We start from the raw sequence: 17,624 nt of genomic DNA on the forward strand, positions 1-17,624 counted from the left end.
GTGTTTGTGGTCAGCATGCAACAGTCAGCAAACGGGACAAAATTACTTCCGTGTTCCTGTAATGGTCTTTCAAAATAATATAAATTAATTGACATTTGGCGATTTGTATCAACCGTTATTGAACAATACGCTGTTAATGATCAAATTTACACTACTTGTTTATTGATAACATCGACACTACGTACGTATGTATGTATGTAGCTCAGTGGAGGATAGAAATTGATTTAACTTTGAAATACAGCCACACCTCAGTCAAACTGGCTGTGAGATTCACACTGAATGATTAACAATAATACACATGCAAATGTCAAGTAATAATCAAATAAGTTTTAATACAACTATTAATATAAACACTTTAACATGAATAAACTCTTAACAGAATATATTGAATCACATTTTAGGGCGTCCATTTTAAATACACTGCATTTTTTTAGAATAATAGCTTCAGGCGTGGAGGTAATGTAGGTCTAAAGCTGAAAATATTCCTTAAGTTAACTGTACACAAATTATCCATACATGTTTAATTCAGGTGAAATATATCCAAACATCATTAGTGATTTAGCCATAGTTTTTGCAACCTTATGAAGGATGTCAGATATTGTGTAAAACACATACTTTGAACACGTACAACTATAGTAGGTGGAGGTAAAAGCACCTTTTCAGTTGGCTGCCAACAGTCATAAAAATAATCCTTGTTTTTATCGAATATCATTTTTATAATGATGTTATTCTAGAAACACAGTTGCATCAATAATACACTCAACTAAAATGCGACGTTATTTTATTGGCCACAATAGCATAGAATAGGGTTCGAACCACTGTGGATGTGCTAGTACTAAAACATACCACTAGATGTCACTCTTTTGTTGTGTTACTTTGAATGGTGGTTGGGAGCACACTGGAAAGGTGCATTTACCGCTACCTGCTGTAGTTCTTCAAAATAATGAGATCAACGAGAGAGAAAGAGAGAAATAAAGAGAAACTGTTTCAAATCCTCGAAATGTTCCGTTTAACAGCTTTGCCGTTTCATGAGGCTTCACTTTAACCACCACTACTACTAACCTGTTTTGTACAAGGATGCAAATTTCAATCAATCATTTTTTGAATAACTTGTTTTATACTTTTTACGCACACATACAATGATAATAAGCCGTAGACAATAAAAATGATAATGACAAAAATCTGGAAAATGCAACAATTTAGGTTTTGTTTCAGTCTACAATTAGTGCATTAGTTTATAAATGCTACACTATCCAAGGTGAAATTTCTCCCGTCAAACATTCTCAGTTGTCTATATCGTCAGTCCATTGGTTGCTTAGTTGCTTGGTTTTAGCAGCCTTGGACTTTTACCATTATCCCAAATCAACCAACCTGTTATAATCACACTAACAAAATATTTTAGTGTGTCATTTGAAACCATCAAGCTGTCAGGTTTAATAACACTTGAAATGCTGATCATCCCAGCTGGATGTCGTCTCCAGGCGAAAGTATTTGGTTGGGGATCGTAGTGTAACTTGGGTCCAATTTTGGAACAAAACCTCTAAAATCTTGGGACGCTTGAGTCCCAAACACATCCAACACATGGCGGTTCATCAAAGCAAACCTAGAAGTAATTGCTGATGTGAGTAACTGTAACAATATAACAAATTAAGCATGTTTAATACATCACACATACCTCCCTTTGGTCAACCGAAGAAGGAACTTCCAGTATGATGGTCTGAGGTTCTGAACTTCCATAACAGCCTTTAGAAGACATAAAATAATGATTAATTATATATGTATAGCAGTGGCTCCCAAAGTGGGGTCCAGGGCCCCTGGGGGGGTCTCAGCAGTATTGCAGGGGGACCCCCAAAAGTTGTCAACAGAAGCATAAAGAAAATATAATATACATATAATATAAATTATATATATTGTTTATATATATCCATCCATTTTCTGCCGCTTATCCGTGGCCGGGTCGCAGGGGCAGCAGCCTGAGCAGGAACCCAGACAGTCCCAGACTTCCCTCTCCCCAGACACTTCCTCCAACTTCTCCGGGGGGATCCCGAGGCGTTCCCAGGCCAGCCGAGAGACATAGTCTCTCCAGCGTGTCGTGGGTCTTCCCCGGGGCCTCTTCCCGGTGGGACATGCCTGAAACACCTCCCGAGGGAGGCGCCCAGGAGGCATCCGGAACAGATGCCCGAGCCACCTCAGCTGGCTCCTCTCGACGTGGAGGAGCAGCGGCTCTACTCCGAGCTCCCCCCGTGTGGCCGAGCTCCTCACCTTATCTCTAAGGGAGCGCCCAGCCACACGGCGGAGGAAACTCATTTCGACCGCTTGTATCCGCGATCTTGTTCTTTCGGTCACTACCCAAAGCTCATGACCATAGGTGAGGGTAGGAACGTAGACCGACCGGTAAATAGAGAGCTTTGCCTTTCAGCTCAGCTCCCTCTTTACCACAACGATCCGCCTGTCGATCTCACGCTCCATCCTTCCCTCACTCGTGAACAAGACCCCGAGATACTTGAACTCCTCCACTTGGGGCAAGGACTCCCCACCCACCTGGAGAGGGCAAGCCACCTTTTTCCGGTCGAGAACCATTGCCTCGGATTTGGAGGTGCTGATTCTCATCCCAGCCGCTTCACACTCGGCTGCAAACCGTCCCAGTGCATGTTGCAGGTCCGGGTTTGATGGAGCCATCAGGACAACATCGTCTGCAAACAGCAGAGATGAGATCCTGTGGTCCCCAAACCGGACACCCTCCGACCCCTGACTGCGCCTAGAAATTCTGTCCATAAAATTTATGAACAGAACCGGTGACACAGGGCAGCCCTGGCGGAGTCCAACATGCACTGGGAACAGGTCTGACTTACTGCCGGCAATGCGAACACAGCTCCTGCTCCGGTCATACAGGGACCGGACAGCCCTGAGCAAAGGGCCCCGGACCCCGTACTCCCGGCGCACCCCCCAAAGGACACCCCGAGGGACACGGTCGAAAGCCTTCTCCAGATCCACAAAGCACATGTGGACTGGTTGGGCAAACTCCCATGAACCCTCGAGCACCCGATGGAGGGTATAGAGCTGGTCCAGTGTTCCACAACCTGGAGGAAAACCACCCTGCTCCTCCTGAATCCGAGATTTGACTATCGGTCGGATTTAAGATATATATTATCTTAAAAAAATAGAAATGAAAATAAGGTGCTCCTTACAGCTTGGAAACAGATAGCTGTGGAGATGGCGTACAAGACTGTATCTGCATGAGGAAAGTAAGGGAAGCGGCCTGCCTCAATGCCCTTGAAGTACATAGTCTGTTGGCAAAAAAAAAAAAAAAAGAGTATGGTTTATGAGTATTCCAGATGCCACTGGATAAAATAGATAAAATAATTAAACAAGAGCTTACAAATAGTAATACAGCTTTAATTTACCTCAACCAGCTTTGAGAAGAGGTACATCGATATTGATGTGCTCTTGTAAAAGAACATAGACATTCCAGCCAAAAAGCCTGAAGAGGAACAAAATGTAGATATATAGGAGTTTGTATTTCAGGAGTCATAAATTAGTGAAGTTGACCATACCTGCTATTAGAGCATGAAGCTCATCATCAATATTACGTAACCAGCGTAATAAGCAGCTTGTTCCCTACAAGAGGGCAAAAGCATAAGATAAATCACACAAAATATTGAAGATATATATTAAAGATTTAAGATACCTTGTAAATGCTAACAAAAGAGCCTAGAAAAGCCCCAAGCTGAAAGTTTTCCTTGTGGTAGAAAAGAGATGGCAGACGTGATGGTTTGGAGAACATCTGTCTGAAGGCGGAGGGCACTTTCAAACAACACTGAATCAGATATCCAATGCTGAACATCCGAATGAAACCCTGGGATGGCAAGGAAAATATATATTATGCATTTTATTTTGAGTTTAGAATAAATGTGGTAGTTGTAGCCTGACTTTGACACAGTAGGAGATGCAGTTATCATGGTAATGCTTGCAACATCTGTGTCTTGGGCCCTGTTTGCATCTGAAGAAGCAAAATCACAAGAAAGATCATTTCACCACAAGTCCTGGGTAATGATGCTGTTTTAGCCGGGTGTGCCTTCTTACATTGATTCTAACAGTTCCCTGGTGTAGCCAAGCAGAGTTTTCCTTCTGGAGATGGCTCTTTGTGCTGATGGTTGTGGTGGATCCATTGCTTCTATGGCAGCTGGCCTCTCCTGGGGTCTTGAGTGACTGTGGTCACCTGTAGCTGGATGTGATGGGATTTCCTCCTTCCCAATGATGAATCTATCATATAAATGTATTAGTTTGCTTTGTGGTCAATAATGCTTTATAAAAGATGATATCATATTCAAATTTACTCCAAAAATAGTGTCAAATTTTAAACAGCAGCTACAAAAAGATTACAATGACGTTTAGAATATAGATTACACTCACTTTAATGCAGAAAAGGCAAAGCCTTTAAGGCCATCTTTCCTCCTGTAACACAAAATATACCAAGTGGTTATTTGTTGGTAATTTTAAAATATATATATACACATCTTCAATGTTTCTCTTTCTCTGACCTGAAGAAGAACATATACAGCGATGCCGTTATGCAGAACAAAAGCACCTAAGCAAACAAAAACATCCAATTGATGTGTGAATTATAGTGATAAAGGATTATACAATCATGTGTTCTTTTCTTCAAAAAAGAGGTGGTAAAACATGTCAGGTAAATGAGCCATCGCTTGTGTACCAGTGTCTTATTAGAAGGAAAGTGAAATTGTATTTAAAAAGAATAGAATGTGTTTTTGTACTTACCTCTCCATGTTTGACGGGCTTGACGATGCCTCTTGTGACTGCCATGCGAAACAGCGCCTCAGTGGCCTGGGAATAAGAGACATTGTTACACTGCAGACCAATTTAATGAAGAAAAAAAAAAGCAGAAAGTAGGTGCTTACAAGATTTGCCATGTATATAGTCAGAAGCCCTCTCCTGAAAGAAGAGAATAAAATATAAAAATATGAACCCAGGTATTACAACAGTTATGTAAAACAAGGATGTCACCTGCTCTTGCGCTCTAGGAGAATGGCGATGTAAGAGGCAGGTAGAGCTGAGCCAAAACCAGCCGACCATGAATAAAAACCACCTAACAACTTCCTAAAAGTGGAGCAGGAACATATTTGCTATTGAACTTTAGCTACAGAGTAAAAAGTCATACAACATGGCACTACAACGGTATAGTGTATTTATTATTGTGTTATGATTATACAAATAGCCCGTATCAAAAAGGTAATTCAAACTTTTCTTAACATCATGTAATAGTTCATGTCTTACCTGAGAATACAAAAAAAGACAATATAGAGACCTCCATTGGCTGTGAGGAAAGAGGTTGACTGTAATATCTCTGGAATAAGTCTTTTGTAATAGTAATCCTTTTTCCTTCTCCTCAACAAGGCTGCTGCCTGCAATAAAATCAAGATTAAGTATCTAGCACATCTGAAAACATATGCAACAATAAACAATTAAGACATCTAACCTAAAGAATCACAAAATAACACAACTTTAGGGCTCATCATAATTATTAGAAGCTAGGTTAGTTCAAAACACACTTATTTTTTTTCACACCATTTTACAGGACACTAAAGGTACGATTCGTGATATCGTCAGAAGCATGTGTGAACTTGAACCTTAAGGACAATCTAAAAGCAGGTTATCGACTTGTCTGCTAATCTTTAACATAACCAGGCTGAAGGTGCGTGTGTAAGCAGGCATGTGTGTGTGTAAGTGCGCGTGAGTGTACGCGTGTACGAGTGTGTGCGTGCGTGTGTGTGCGTGTGTGTGCGTGTGTGTGCGTGTGTGTGCGTGTGTGTGCGTGTGTGTGTGTGTCCTGCCTGTAGGTTAGCTCGCTTTGCTAACCATGGTATCCAAGCGAGCTTTTCTTCCAAATGCAAAACTTACCAAGTAAAGCGGGGCGTATATCTTAAAGGAGACCTCCAATGCGCTCCTGGTCACATCTACCGCGGAGCGCACACAAGACGCGTCCCAAGTGTGGCCAATTTCATAGCAGCTGTGAGGTATTTTACTGAGCGCAGCCATGACTTAGGACTGACTGAGGCACGCGGGGGCGCGCCTCGCGCTGCGTGCGCGTTCACGTCCTAGAGGTGTGGACGTTCATGTTACAACGGTTACACCACGTAAACAAGGAACAACTGTATCCCCCTAGTCAGGCCCACTACTTCATTAGAAGTATTAAATGTTTATGTTGTTAACGTGGACGGTTTGAATAATTTAATATTCAATAATAGTTTGACATAGAAAGTCCTAGACAAATATATAGTTAAAGCCAAGATGGAAGCTGCAGCCTGTCTTTGAGCCCCCCTTTTTGGTCTTGTGCTTTATATCACGGACAACGGGATTAACGCACAGAGGCGGAGTCTAAAGGCACTGAGGCGGAGTCTAGGTGGTGTTAAAACTGTGTAATGCACTGAGGCGGAGTCTAGGTGGTGTTAAAACTGTGTAATGCACAGAGGCGGAGTGTAGGTGGTGTTAAAACTGTGTAATGCACAGAGGCGGAGTCTAGGTGGTGTTAAAACTGTGTAATGCACAGAGGCGGAGTGTAGGTGGTGTTAAAACTGTGTAATGCACAGAGGCGGAGTCTAGGTGGTGTTAAAACTGTGTAATGCACTGAGGCGGAGTCTAGGTGGTGTTAAAACTGTGTAATGCACAGAGGCGGAGTCTAGGTGGTGTTAAAACTGTGTAATGCACTGAGGCGGAGTCTAGGTGGTGTTAAAACTGTGTAATGCACTGAGACGGAGTCTAGGTGGTGTTAAAACTGTGTAATGCACAGACGCGGAGTCTAGGTGGTGTTAAAACTGTGTAATGCACTGAGACGGAGTCTAGGTGGTGTTAAAACTGTGTAATGCACTGAGGCGGAGTCTAGGTGGTGTTAAAACTGTGTAATGCACAGAGGCGGAGTGTAGGTGGTGTTAAAACTGTGTAATGCACTGAGGCGGAGTGTAGGTGGTGTTAAAACTGTGTAATGCACAGACGCGGAGTCTAGGTGGTGTTAAAACTGTGTAATGCACTGAGGCGGAGTCTAGGTGGTGTTAAAACTGTGTAATGCACAGAGGCGGAGTGTAGGTGGTGTTAAAACTGTGTAATGCACTGAGGCGGAGTGTAGGTGGTGTTAAAACTGTGTAATGCACAGACGCGGAGTCTAGGTGGTGTTAAAACTGTGTAATGCACTGAGACGGAGTCTAGGTGGTGAAAACTGTAACGCACAGGGGCGGAGTCTAGGTGGTGTTAAAACTGTAACGCACAGAGGCGGAGTCTAGGTGGTGAAAACTGTGTAATACAAGGCTCTGAGTTGTTCAATCCGCTTATATCATGGTCCCACAAACTGCAAGAGCCAATTAGTGAATATAGCGAACTGTTTGTGTCTGTTTGCTGTCTGAATCTCAATTTTAGTTGAAGCTAGTCCCTCGTAAGAGCAGCATATTTGTTTACCTGTTGTTATGGTGTTACTCACCATGTTTGTTATAAGATGTCATTTTAGTCTTGCATAAACAACAAATAACTCGCAGCGTTCAAAAAGGGATACATAACATGCTGATTCAACAGTTTTACTGTATTACAGGTGGTGCACATAAAGTTTGTGCTTGGGATGTTAGCATAACAGATTATGCTAAACCTCAAAATCAGTTAGCTCTGCGCTCGATTATCATGCCTAGCCATGTTTCTATGCTAAAATTGCACCATTAAACTTAATATGTGCACCAAAAGTAATACAAGATTTCGATCAACATATTATATAAACAACAAATAATCCACTGCCAATAAAAAACACCCTCAGGTTCCAATTACACGCATTTTTTTAAATCTCCCATTAAAGGTCAGTGAAATAACCCACAAGACCAAAGGCTCATGGACAGGTTAATAAATGAATAATAATAATAAATGAATAATAATAATAATTATTATTATTATTATATTTAAAGCCACAAAAATGAGAGGCATCTGGCTGCATACCTCCCCCCAGAGTCTCCCATTTAATCTACTTAAATAGCTTTTAATAATCAGCAGGCTAAAGCAACAGGCGATAAAAAGACAATAGATGGTTTAAAGTGTCTCTGAATAGCTTTTACAGAGTAAGCTCATGAAAAAATAATCAGGGACCTGTGAAGGAAGGTCATGTGAGGGTCCCCCTGGTGAAGGTCTGTGGGTAGGGGATTCTGGGTGAAGGTCTGTGGGTAGGGGATTCTGGGTGAAGGTCTGTGGGAAGGGGATTCTGGGTGAAGGTCTGTGGGAAGGGGATTCTGGGTGAAGGTCTGTGGGTAGGGGATTCTGGGTGAAGGTCTGTGGGAAGGGGATTCTGGGTGAAGGTCTGTGGGAAGGGGATTCTGGGTGAAGGTCTGTGGGAAGGGGATTCTGGGTGAAGGTCTGCAGTCAGACACTCGGGACAAAACTCCAGTGGTCGGCCACAGCTTTGCAAAACTCCAGGTTTCGATCTCGTCCTCTTTCATTTCTGATGCATGTTTTGCAAACCTTACAGAAATACACCCATTGCACTCCTTAATTGCAGACGTTTGGCAGCAGATGTCAGTGTAACCCTGTTTATTTGGGTTCAAGCAAACACAGATAGAATACAATTAAGTCGTTTGTACAATTGTGATAGGACCTGATATCGGCTGAACGCCATAACGTCTTTCATTGTTAAATACAGTGATGGGGCCAATCACCCGCGCGCGTCTCTGGAGAGTAACGCGCAACAATCAACGCTGCTGTTGTCTGCTTTTTTCGAACAAGTACAACACCGATTACTATAATTTCCCAGGAGACATTTCGGAAACATATCCTACAACAATTATCACCAGAAGATTGAGCGGTTATTATCCCTTCTCGTCTGATGCCACAGGAGGCGGTCGTGGCTCTGAATGGACCGACTGTTTTGCGTTGAGTTTCACAAGTGCCGTGAGTTGACTTTTTGTCGTTAGGCGCAGCGCGGTGCCATTTACGCATGGGGAGGTCAGCAGGAGTTTCTCTTGAATGTGCTCGTCTCCGGTCGCAGTCTCCTGAAGTATGGCAGTGATGGCCGTGTGGACTTGTTTGCTGTTTCAGCTCGTGTGCGCAGCGGCGGGACAGCGCAGCGGGGACAGGGTCTTCTATGTGGGGATCGTGGAGGACTATTGGGATTATGCGCCCAGTGGAAAAAACCTGCTCAATGGCCAGGACATCGACAGTGATGAGTGAGTTGTGATTACGTTTTCTGTTGTTTCTTTTTTTGTCTTAGTTGTGATTACGTTTTCTGTTGTTTCTTTTTTGTCTTAACTAAACTATTTAACTAAATATTGAGGGTTTTTTACTCAGGATGTGACAGAGTCTAGACCTCTGACCATTTATGTTTGCGGGCCGGCTACAATTAGATTTAAGAGAAGAAGAGCTTATCTTATTTACTGGGATGAAATTAGACAAATTCACGTCACACAATGCGTTTTGACTAAATTACTTAACTAAATATTGACTTTTTTTACTCAGGATGTGACAGAGTCTATGACTATTAAGTTTGCGGCCCGGCTACAATTAGATTTAAGAAAAGAAATGCTAAAAATCTAATTTACTGGGATGAAATTAAGACAAATTCACGTCACACAATGCGTTTTGATTCACACCAAAAGTTGCTATTGAACTTTGAGGCATTTACAATATGTCTTTGCCAATCTAATGACTCACTCGTGCAACATTGTATAAAGATCTGTGCCCCTCTCTCTAAGTGTTTCTTTATTTCCCAGACACAAACTGGACAACACTATATTCCTATTGCTGCATATATTATATCTAGTAACAATGAAGGAATAGAGAACAACTCCCCACATACTTTCACATCACATACTCCACTGCGCCACACTGTACACCGAATGAACTGTGTTGCCTCTTCCAGCACTTTGCTCCAGTAGCAGGTTATTAGTCAACACAGCCTGTAATCTGTTGTCTAATTGTCACACAGTTAGTTTCAACATGATGCAATTTGTTGTACACCTTCAAAACATGTAATTTACACAGACCGTTATACAACCCAATGCCAAACAGGTGTGGCAATGTCACTAATTTGGTGTGAAAATTAATCTAAACATGGCATAAGAAAAAAGAAGAGAAAATGAATTGTCTACAGTGCTGTCAAATAACACAACATAACTATATGACGGTTGATATTCCTCATCTATGTGAGGCAGATGAGGCGTTACAGACACACTTTACACGTTATGGAGAGCAAAATTATAGGTTTAAAGGTTTAAAATATTGTTCCTTAAATGTGATCTTGTCTTACGTCTGTTTTTATTGTCTTAGGTCTGCAACAATATTTCTTACGGCAGCTCCTGATCGCATAGGCAAAGTTTATAAGAAGGCTATGTACCGAGAGTTCACCGATGGCACATTCAAGCAGCTCGCCCCTCGTCCACGATGGCTGGGGTATCTGGGTCCTGTCCTGAGAGCTGAAGTGGGCGACAGAATGGTGGTGCATCTGAAGAACTTCGCAACAAGGGGCTACTCACTCCACCCACATGGAGTCTTCTATGAGAAAGATGCAGAAGGTTGTTTTTGTTTCAGAAATATTTGCTGTTGCAGTAATTTGCCCGGAAGTATGTCAATAAAACACTTTATTTGCCCCCCTAAGAAATACTTTTAGTAACAGCAGTTCTTAAATATACATACTAAAATAAATAGATTAAACTAGGCCCTCTGTATCAGGAAATGCAAACATTCACTATGGATTTCACAAAGTTTAATGATGAATGAAAGTGAAACTAAAGAGGGTTGTGAAAACAGCATACCACCACAGGAAAGAAGGAAGAGTGTTGTTGTTCAAAAAGTTTATAGTTACATCATGACATGAGTGGGAAAAATGTCTTGTGCAACTACCAGGAATTGTACCAGAGAATTTAAGGTCACTAACTATGGATAGTAAGAGATTTGTTTTCCGTTTTATTCACCTACTTTTTTTCTTTTCAAAAAATGTATTTTTCAAATAGATTCCAAATTCAAGTCACAGCGTATTATTCGATAAAATCTGCTATTGTGACAGACACTGCACTGTTAACGAATTGCAGTCAGAATATGATATGCTAATATAAAGTGTGCCTTGCGATCTAGTTGTAGAGCCGTGGTTCCTAAACTTTTTTATCCACGTGAACTTGAAGAAAATGTCTGCACAAATAATAAAATACTTTTTATTTTCTATTATATTAAAGCATTTGCTATACATTCAATGCACTTAAAATAGCCTTGGAGATCCAAATTAACTTAACTAGTATCTTTGCGTAGTCCCTGGGTCATTCTGTGTTTCCCTGGGGGTCTCCGTACCACAGTTTGAGAACCACTGTTATAGAATATTGTTCTGGTTGTAGCTAGGACACAGAACAACAGATGTCCAGTGTTGCCCTCTACTGAGCTTCTATTAGAAAAATACAGTCATTTTGCTACAATTTAGTTCAATTTTCAGTATTTCCATTGCAGTTGTGATAATACCTTTTCGAATGTTGTTTAGGGGCGTTGTATCCGGATGGCACTTCTGGACGATCGAAGGCAGATGACACGGTGCCCCCTGGAGGCAGCTACACTTATCGTTGGGAGGTCAGACCCGAATATGCGCCTACAGATGACGATGCCAACTGCCTGACTTGGGTTTACCACTCTCACATACATGCTCCCCAAGAAATTAACTCAGGGTTGATCGGAGCCCTCCTCACCTGTAAGAAAGGTATGATCCACTGGTAAAGAAGACTCCCGTGATTTACTAGTACCGGTAATAACATATATTTCTTCAATCTTGCAGGAATCTTAAAGGATGATATGTCCCGCAGTGATGTGGACCAGGATGTCATTTTAATGTTCCATATTGTGGATGAAAATGACAGCTTGTACCTGAATAGCAACATGCTCAATCTTACAAAACCACCAGATGTAAACGATGAAGACTTTATTGAGTCAAATCTGATGCACGGTGAGAATGTACTAAAACTTGGGATTTAACACAAACTGATAATAGATGACTGTATTGAAATCTTAATTCATTCCAGGCCTGTGTTAAATTCCTGTGCATACCTCCATCTGCTTTGTGAGCTTGTACAACCTACAATGTAGGCCATCATTATATTGTGATGTTTTTTGCTGAAACATAACTTAATAGTTGTATTTGTTTGTTATAAATATTGTTCTGCTCTTTTATTTTTACTGTGTGTATATTATGTGTATGTTACGTGCAGATTTGCCTTCACTTATCTCTTTCTCCATTCACAGCCATTAACGGTTACATGTTTGGTAACTTGCCGGCGATCGAGTTGTGCCAACACCGACCAGTGGCATGGCATCTTTTCGGAATGGGCAATGAGAAGGACATCCACTCTGTCTTTTTCCACGGGAACACAGTGCTGGACCGTGGACACCGCACTGACGTCCTGAGTCTGTTTCCCGCCACTTTTTCAGCAGCTGAGATGGTTCCTAAGGCGAGAGGAAAGTGGCTTCTGGCTTGCCAGGTTAATGACCACTTGCAGGGTAGGGCACGACCTTATTGTGACCTCTGAACCCTCTAGTGTTTGCTCTATTATTTCCGTGACTGAAACTTTTGTGTTGAGGAAAGGAATGCAGGCAATTTTGTGAAGCTTTCAAACGCAATAATGAGGTTTCCCACTGCTTTCTGTGTTTCGCCAACACGCCAAAGCTTGTAACTTCTGTTCAAAGTTCACTCTGGACACACTTCCTTGATAAATCTAGCTGACGTTTGAAAGTATTGACTTCTTTGAGAGATGACTCATTTCGCAGTTTCAGCATTCATTCTTTTACATTAATATACTATTTTGGTATATTCAACAGTTGTATATAGAAGCATTCTAGATGAAGCAAAATACAATTTAGTGGTGAACAAATTAAAATATAAGTAGCACATTTAACAATGAAATTGCAAATTAAGTTAATTTGTGGTTTTACCAAGATGTGATGTGAGGATTGTTAACAAATACAAAATAAGTCAAGAAATCATCCCCATAACATACAATAAATCACCTAAACCTTGATAAAAACCTGGATTAATTTTGGGTGTACTTGCTACCACTTGCAAGTAACTGCAACTATAACCACTGTACATTATAGTGGTACTATAATTTTACTGTACCATTGACACTAACCTAACACTAATTGACCTTTGCGCTACCAGACTTCATGAAGTACCTCTGCTATCCATCTAACTGTCCCATGTAAATCTTTCTCTGTTTCAGCTGGAATGCAGGGCTTTTACGAAGTGAAGTCCTGCGGCAATGACGTCAGCCTCACTCCAGACACCGGGGTGGTTCGGACGTATTACCTGGCTGCAGAGAAGGTGCTCTGGGATTATGCGCCCTCAGGAAGAGATCTAATCACTAATGTCTCTTTGACTGCACCTGATCAGTAAGAGCTCATGTTTGTGCACTGTCAAATGTACACACTGAAAAATATGTTTTTCACTAACTTCAAATAGAGGAGGATACTTTGTGAATAGGGATGAATTATTTTACTTAAAAACCCTACAATAAAATTCATAATTTGCCAGTGTTAGCCCCAGATACTTTGGACTCTTATTTTGAAAGCAAATAAGATCATAGTTTCCAGAGTTTATTCTAGTGGTCATTGCGTCTGACTCTGGACAAAGTCGTTGGTTTGTGGTAAAGCCGAGTTTATGGTAAAGCCGAGTTTATGGTGGTGAGAATAAACAGTGACTTGTTTCAATTATTTCTTGTTTTTTTTCTCATGTTTTTTTCTTTTGGACTCAAGTGCGAAAACTGCTCATGTTATTGAACATGGTAAAACTCTTTGTGTTTCAGTTCCTCTGAGATATTCTTTGGCAGAGAAGATGGTAGAATCGGTGGACAGTACAATAAGGTGGTTTACGCAGAATACATAGATGACAGCTTCACTACTAAAAAAACACAATCTCCTGATCACAGACATCTGGGAATCTTAGGTGAGGAATGTAATGGGATATATGTCCGTCGGTTGTGAGCCAGTGCTATTTGCTCATCTTCATGTGTGTCTTGGTTCAGGACCTGTTCTGAGAGCTGAAGAAGGAGACACACTGGAAGTCATATTCAAGAATAAAGCTGATAGAAACTACAGCATCCAGCCTCACGGACTCCACTACAGCAAACGCTTTCAGGGCACCAGCTACATAGACGGTAAAACATATGACAACACACAGACTTCTATGGAGCTCAACTGTCAAAGCCTGCTGAGGTTATGGAAGTCAATTCGTATATTCTTTTCCCAGAAGACTTTCAGATAAATTCATATTGGCTATTCAGAGTTTGGACAGAGGAACCATTGTCCATAAAGTGGTTGTTTTCAGTCCAAAAACACACTTAACACAATTCTTGTTAATATGTTTCAATAACTTTGCCGAACATAAAGTTAGGTGTTAGAGGTAGTTTAATTGAAAGATTAAATCTTGTGGTCATTAGTTACCAATGACTTTCCCAAAACGTCTATGGGAAAATTACATTCAGCACATCCTAAATATTCACTAATATAAAACATTTAGGTATAAACACATCACTTGGTGCTAAGCCACTGCAGTGATCATAGAAAACAAGACATGCCCCTGACACAGTGATCCAAAAGCAGGATATTCCAGGTAATCCCCATATTCTCCCACTAAATGTATAATATTGTCAAAAGAACATGAGCTGCGGTAAATGAAGAGCACAATAAAACACTTCATTACTTATTTAGTACTTTACTTATTCAACCCTCTGCAGCTCAAATCTTGACATGTACATTTTTTAGGGTTAATAATCCCCACTGCCAAAACATTATTGTTAAGTTGATGTAGTAATTAGGCCTAGCAGCACACTTGTCTTTAAAATGCAGTTTTGGAGTAATTGTGCAGGCTTTGTCTTGTTTTCTAAATGTTTTTTCGGAACCTTGAAGTGGTCACTGAGCTCCATTGGAAGGATTGGCTGGGAAGTTGTATTTCAATCTCTTGAAATATCTGAACAGCCTCTGTTACTGTACGGACAATATGGGGGAAGTTACATAGTGTTTCTTGAGTAATTAATACAATTTAAAGTAACATACATTTCTCTACTGAAGGAGTGGACAAGCCTGGTTCTCACGTTGGTCCAGGGGAGAGTTTCACATACACTTGGCATGTTTGGGAAGGTCCTTCTGTGTCAGACCCTTCATGCATCCCGTATCTTTACTATTCTGCATCCGACCCATCCAAAGACACCAGCTCTGGGCTTGTGGGACCTCTGCTTGTGTGCAAAAAAGGCTCCCTGACAGAGAATGGAACCCAGGTGAACTTTTTTCAGTTAAATGTTAAGGTGTAGGAGTGTCACTTAAATATCATATCAGAAGGAATTTTGTAAAAAAGAAATTTAATCAAGACAAAGAAAGAATCATTATGTTAGTCATTTTAACAGTGTTGTTCCTGTCAAAAATATGTTGCCTTAAATTCTTTGATAAAGCTATTTGGTGTGGATACCTCTGCCTAATTCAATGTTTTGTGTAATTTTTGGCTTAAGTTGTGGAGTGTTGAGACATGTTTTGAGTTTGTTACATACACTTTTCTTCACAGATTGACGTGGACAAGGAGTTATTTCTTCTCTTTTCGGTCATGGATGAGAACATGAGCTGGTATTTGGACGAAAATATTGAGCAGTTTGGTAACAACCAAACAAATCCTGAAGATGATGATTTTGTGGAAAGCAATAAAATGCATGGTACTTTTCTCTTTTTGGCCATCCATCAATCCAGTTGATTTAAAAAGTTGAAAAGAAACAAAATAGCAATATGAACATACTACATACTTTTTCCTGTCAGTACCATAAATTGATTTCCAATACAATTTTGTTTGTGACTATAACAATGGCATTGACACAGTTATTACATGTTTATCACATAGTATAGCCTATGACTAATTACCTTTATGTTATGTTTGATGTGCAGCTGTAAATGGGCTGATGTATGGGAACCTGCGTGGCCTGGACATGTGCGCTGGGGACCGGGTGAGATGGTACACCTTTGGCCTGGGAACAGAGGTGGATCTCCATGGAGTTTATTTTGAGGGGAACACTTTTGAGAAGCAGAGCACCACTCGGGACACTGTGAAACTATTTCCTCATACCACCACAACCGCTGACATGCATCCAACCACCCCTGGTCAGTGCAGTTACGCAAACACTTGCCCCCACGCAATCACACGTGAGACATACTTCATAAATTGTTTGAAAGAAGTTCTGCAGATGCACTTAGATAACCCAGTGAGACGCGAAACAGGAATGTTATTTACAGTAAATTTAGAATGTTTTAAGATGTTTCAACAGGGCAGTGTAGTAGTTGAGGCATGTTGACAGGAGTTATTTATCCTAAATAACAAAAACAAATCTTAAATTTGCAAATGTTATTATGTAGTGGGCTGTTTTTTCCCTCTTACAAAGGTTTCACAAGTGATGGGTGTCATTTTCCTGTTTATAGACACAATTTTTGATGATTACAGACCTTTTGAAACGCTTTATCAGCAGAATGTTCACAATTCTGTAACCATAACGCATTTTCAAAGATTAACCAACATCGGATCTAAATGTTAATGAACTCTAATGAAGTATTTATGGCAACAAACAAGCAACAATTTTGAGTAGCCAGGGTAGAAATGTCAGTTAATTTTAATTTCTATTATCAATTATGGAAAAAAAGTACAAATTTCAAACCTAAAATTGTATTTGAGCTTCACAAAAGTGTAATTTGTGTCAGAATATCTAATATATCTAAAGATAAAAATGAATACCGCTTGAGGTCAACATTTTTTTAAGTACACTGAAGAAAAATATGACCATATTTATAAAAAATTAAATATTTTGCTCCCATTTTTCATGAGTTGAACTCAAAGATATGAAACGTTTTCTATACAAGGCCCTTCCTCTCAAATATTGTTCACAAATTTGTCAATATGTGTCTTACAATTAATATTAACATTGCCATAGATTGGCCACAATAAAAGGCCACTCTAGAATGTTCGGTTTTGCCTTGGGAGGGTCTGGGGGGCTCAGAAATTCAGTCAGTATCTGGTGTGACCACCAAAATGCCCATTGAAGTTGCTGGATTTCGGCAGGAACTGGAACATGTTGTCTTATACGCTGATCCAGATCATCCCAAACAAGCTCAATGGGTGACATGTCTGTTGAGTATTCTGGCCATGCAATAACTGGAATGTTTTCAGTTGAACTGTGTACAGATCCTTGCAATATTGTCATGCTGAAACATGAAGTGATGGCTGTGGATGAATGGCACAATACTGGACATGTCCCTCATTGAGCTTGTTTGCCTTTGCAATATGTTATTTTTATTATCTAATTACCTCTACTTTGAATGTTACAGGTGTATTTGAAGTGAACTGCAGAGTGACAGATCACTACATGGCCGGGATGAGGCAACAGTATGAAGTCAAACAGTGCAGTGGAGACAACTTCAATTCAACTGAGGATAAACCAAAGAAAACAGTACAATATTTTATCAGTGCTGAAGAAATAGTGTGGGACTACTCTCCAATGAGAAACTGGGAGCTGGAAAAACATCATGGCACTGCAGAAAACAGGTGCACAATAACAAGTAGCAGCATTAGAAGTGGGTAGTGGACAAAT

At 40.6% G+C, this 17,624-nt stretch overlaps 2 protein-coding genes across 2 annotated transcripts in view; one reads left to right on the top strand and one right to left on the bottom strand.

Annotated features, from left to right (window-relative positions):
* Positions 1-1,188: 1,188 nt before the first annotated feature.
* On the bottom strand, positions 1,189-6,087 carry tmem135 (transmembrane protein 135). The gene is made up of 15 exons (XM_072446099.1): positions 5,920-6,087; positions 5,296-5,423; positions 5,026-5,118; positions 4,920-4,953; positions 4,780-4,845; positions 4,542-4,588; positions 4,414-4,455; positions 4,084-4,263; positions 3,931-4,000; positions 3,689-3,856; positions 3,555-3,618; positions 3,405-3,481; positions 3,189-3,287; positions 1,676-1,743; positions 1,189-1,603 (listed from the first exon to the last, which is right to left on the bottom strand). Exons 1-15 carry the CDS (start codon positions 6,055-6,057, stop codon positions 1,456-1,458), a joined length of 1,422 nt encoding a protein of 473 aa, XP_072302200.1. The 5' UTR covers positions 6,058-6,087; the 3' UTR covers positions 1,189-1,455.
* A 2,709-nt stretch (positions 6,088-8,796) lies between these two features.
* Positions 8,797-17,624, top strand: part of hephl1b (hephaestin-like 1b) — a 15,421-nt gene continuing 6,593 nt past the window's right edge. Inside the window, exons 1-12 of the mRNA XM_072446100.1 lie at positions 8,797-9,206; positions 10,306-10,550; positions 11,504-11,716; positions 11,792-11,959; positions 12,256-12,510; positions 13,230-13,398; positions 13,812-13,951; positions 14,031-14,162; positions 15,076-15,281; positions 15,563-15,707; positions 15,934-16,146; positions 17,362-17,578. Coding sequence (XP_072302201.1) covers positions 9,040-9,206; positions 10,306-10,550; positions 11,504-11,716; positions 11,792-11,959; positions 12,256-12,510; positions 13,230-13,398; positions 13,812-13,951; positions 14,031-14,162; positions 15,076-15,281; positions 15,563-15,707; positions 15,934-16,146; positions 17,362-17,578 — 2,270 coding nt within the window. The 5' untranslated portion in view covers positions 8,797-9,039. The remainder of the gene's footprint in view (positions 9,207-10,305; positions 10,551-11,503; positions 11,717-11,791; positions 11,960-12,255; positions 12,511-13,229; positions 13,399-13,811; positions 13,952-14,030; positions 14,163-15,075; positions 15,282-15,562; positions 15,708-15,933; positions 16,147-17,361; positions 17,579-17,624) is intronic.

This window comes from Eucyclogobius newberryi, unplaced genomic scaffold (assembly GCF_026437365.1).
Source record: "Eucyclogobius newberryi isolate DKJ021-1_F unplaced genomic scaffold, fEucNew1.0.hap1 SCAF_15, whole genome shotgun sequence".
NCBI classification, from domain to species: domain Eukaryota; kingdom Metazoa; phylum Chordata; class Actinopteri; order Gobiiformes; family Gobiidae; genus Eucyclogobius; species Eucyclogobius newberryi.

Coding starts and splice junctions, on each gene's coding strand:
- tmem135 (XM_072446099.1), bottom strand. CDS start 6,057: ATGGCTGCGCTCAGTAAAATACCTCACAGCTGCTATGAAATTGGCCAC. Junction 5,424..5,919: donor TATACGCCCCGCTTTACTTG/GTAAGTTTTGCA, acceptor ATTTTATTGCAG/GCAGCAGCCTTGTTGAGGAG. Junction 3,482..3,554: donor GCTTCATGCTCTAATAGCAG/GTATGGTCAACT, acceptor GTTCCTCTTCAG/GCTTTTTGGCTGGAATGTCT.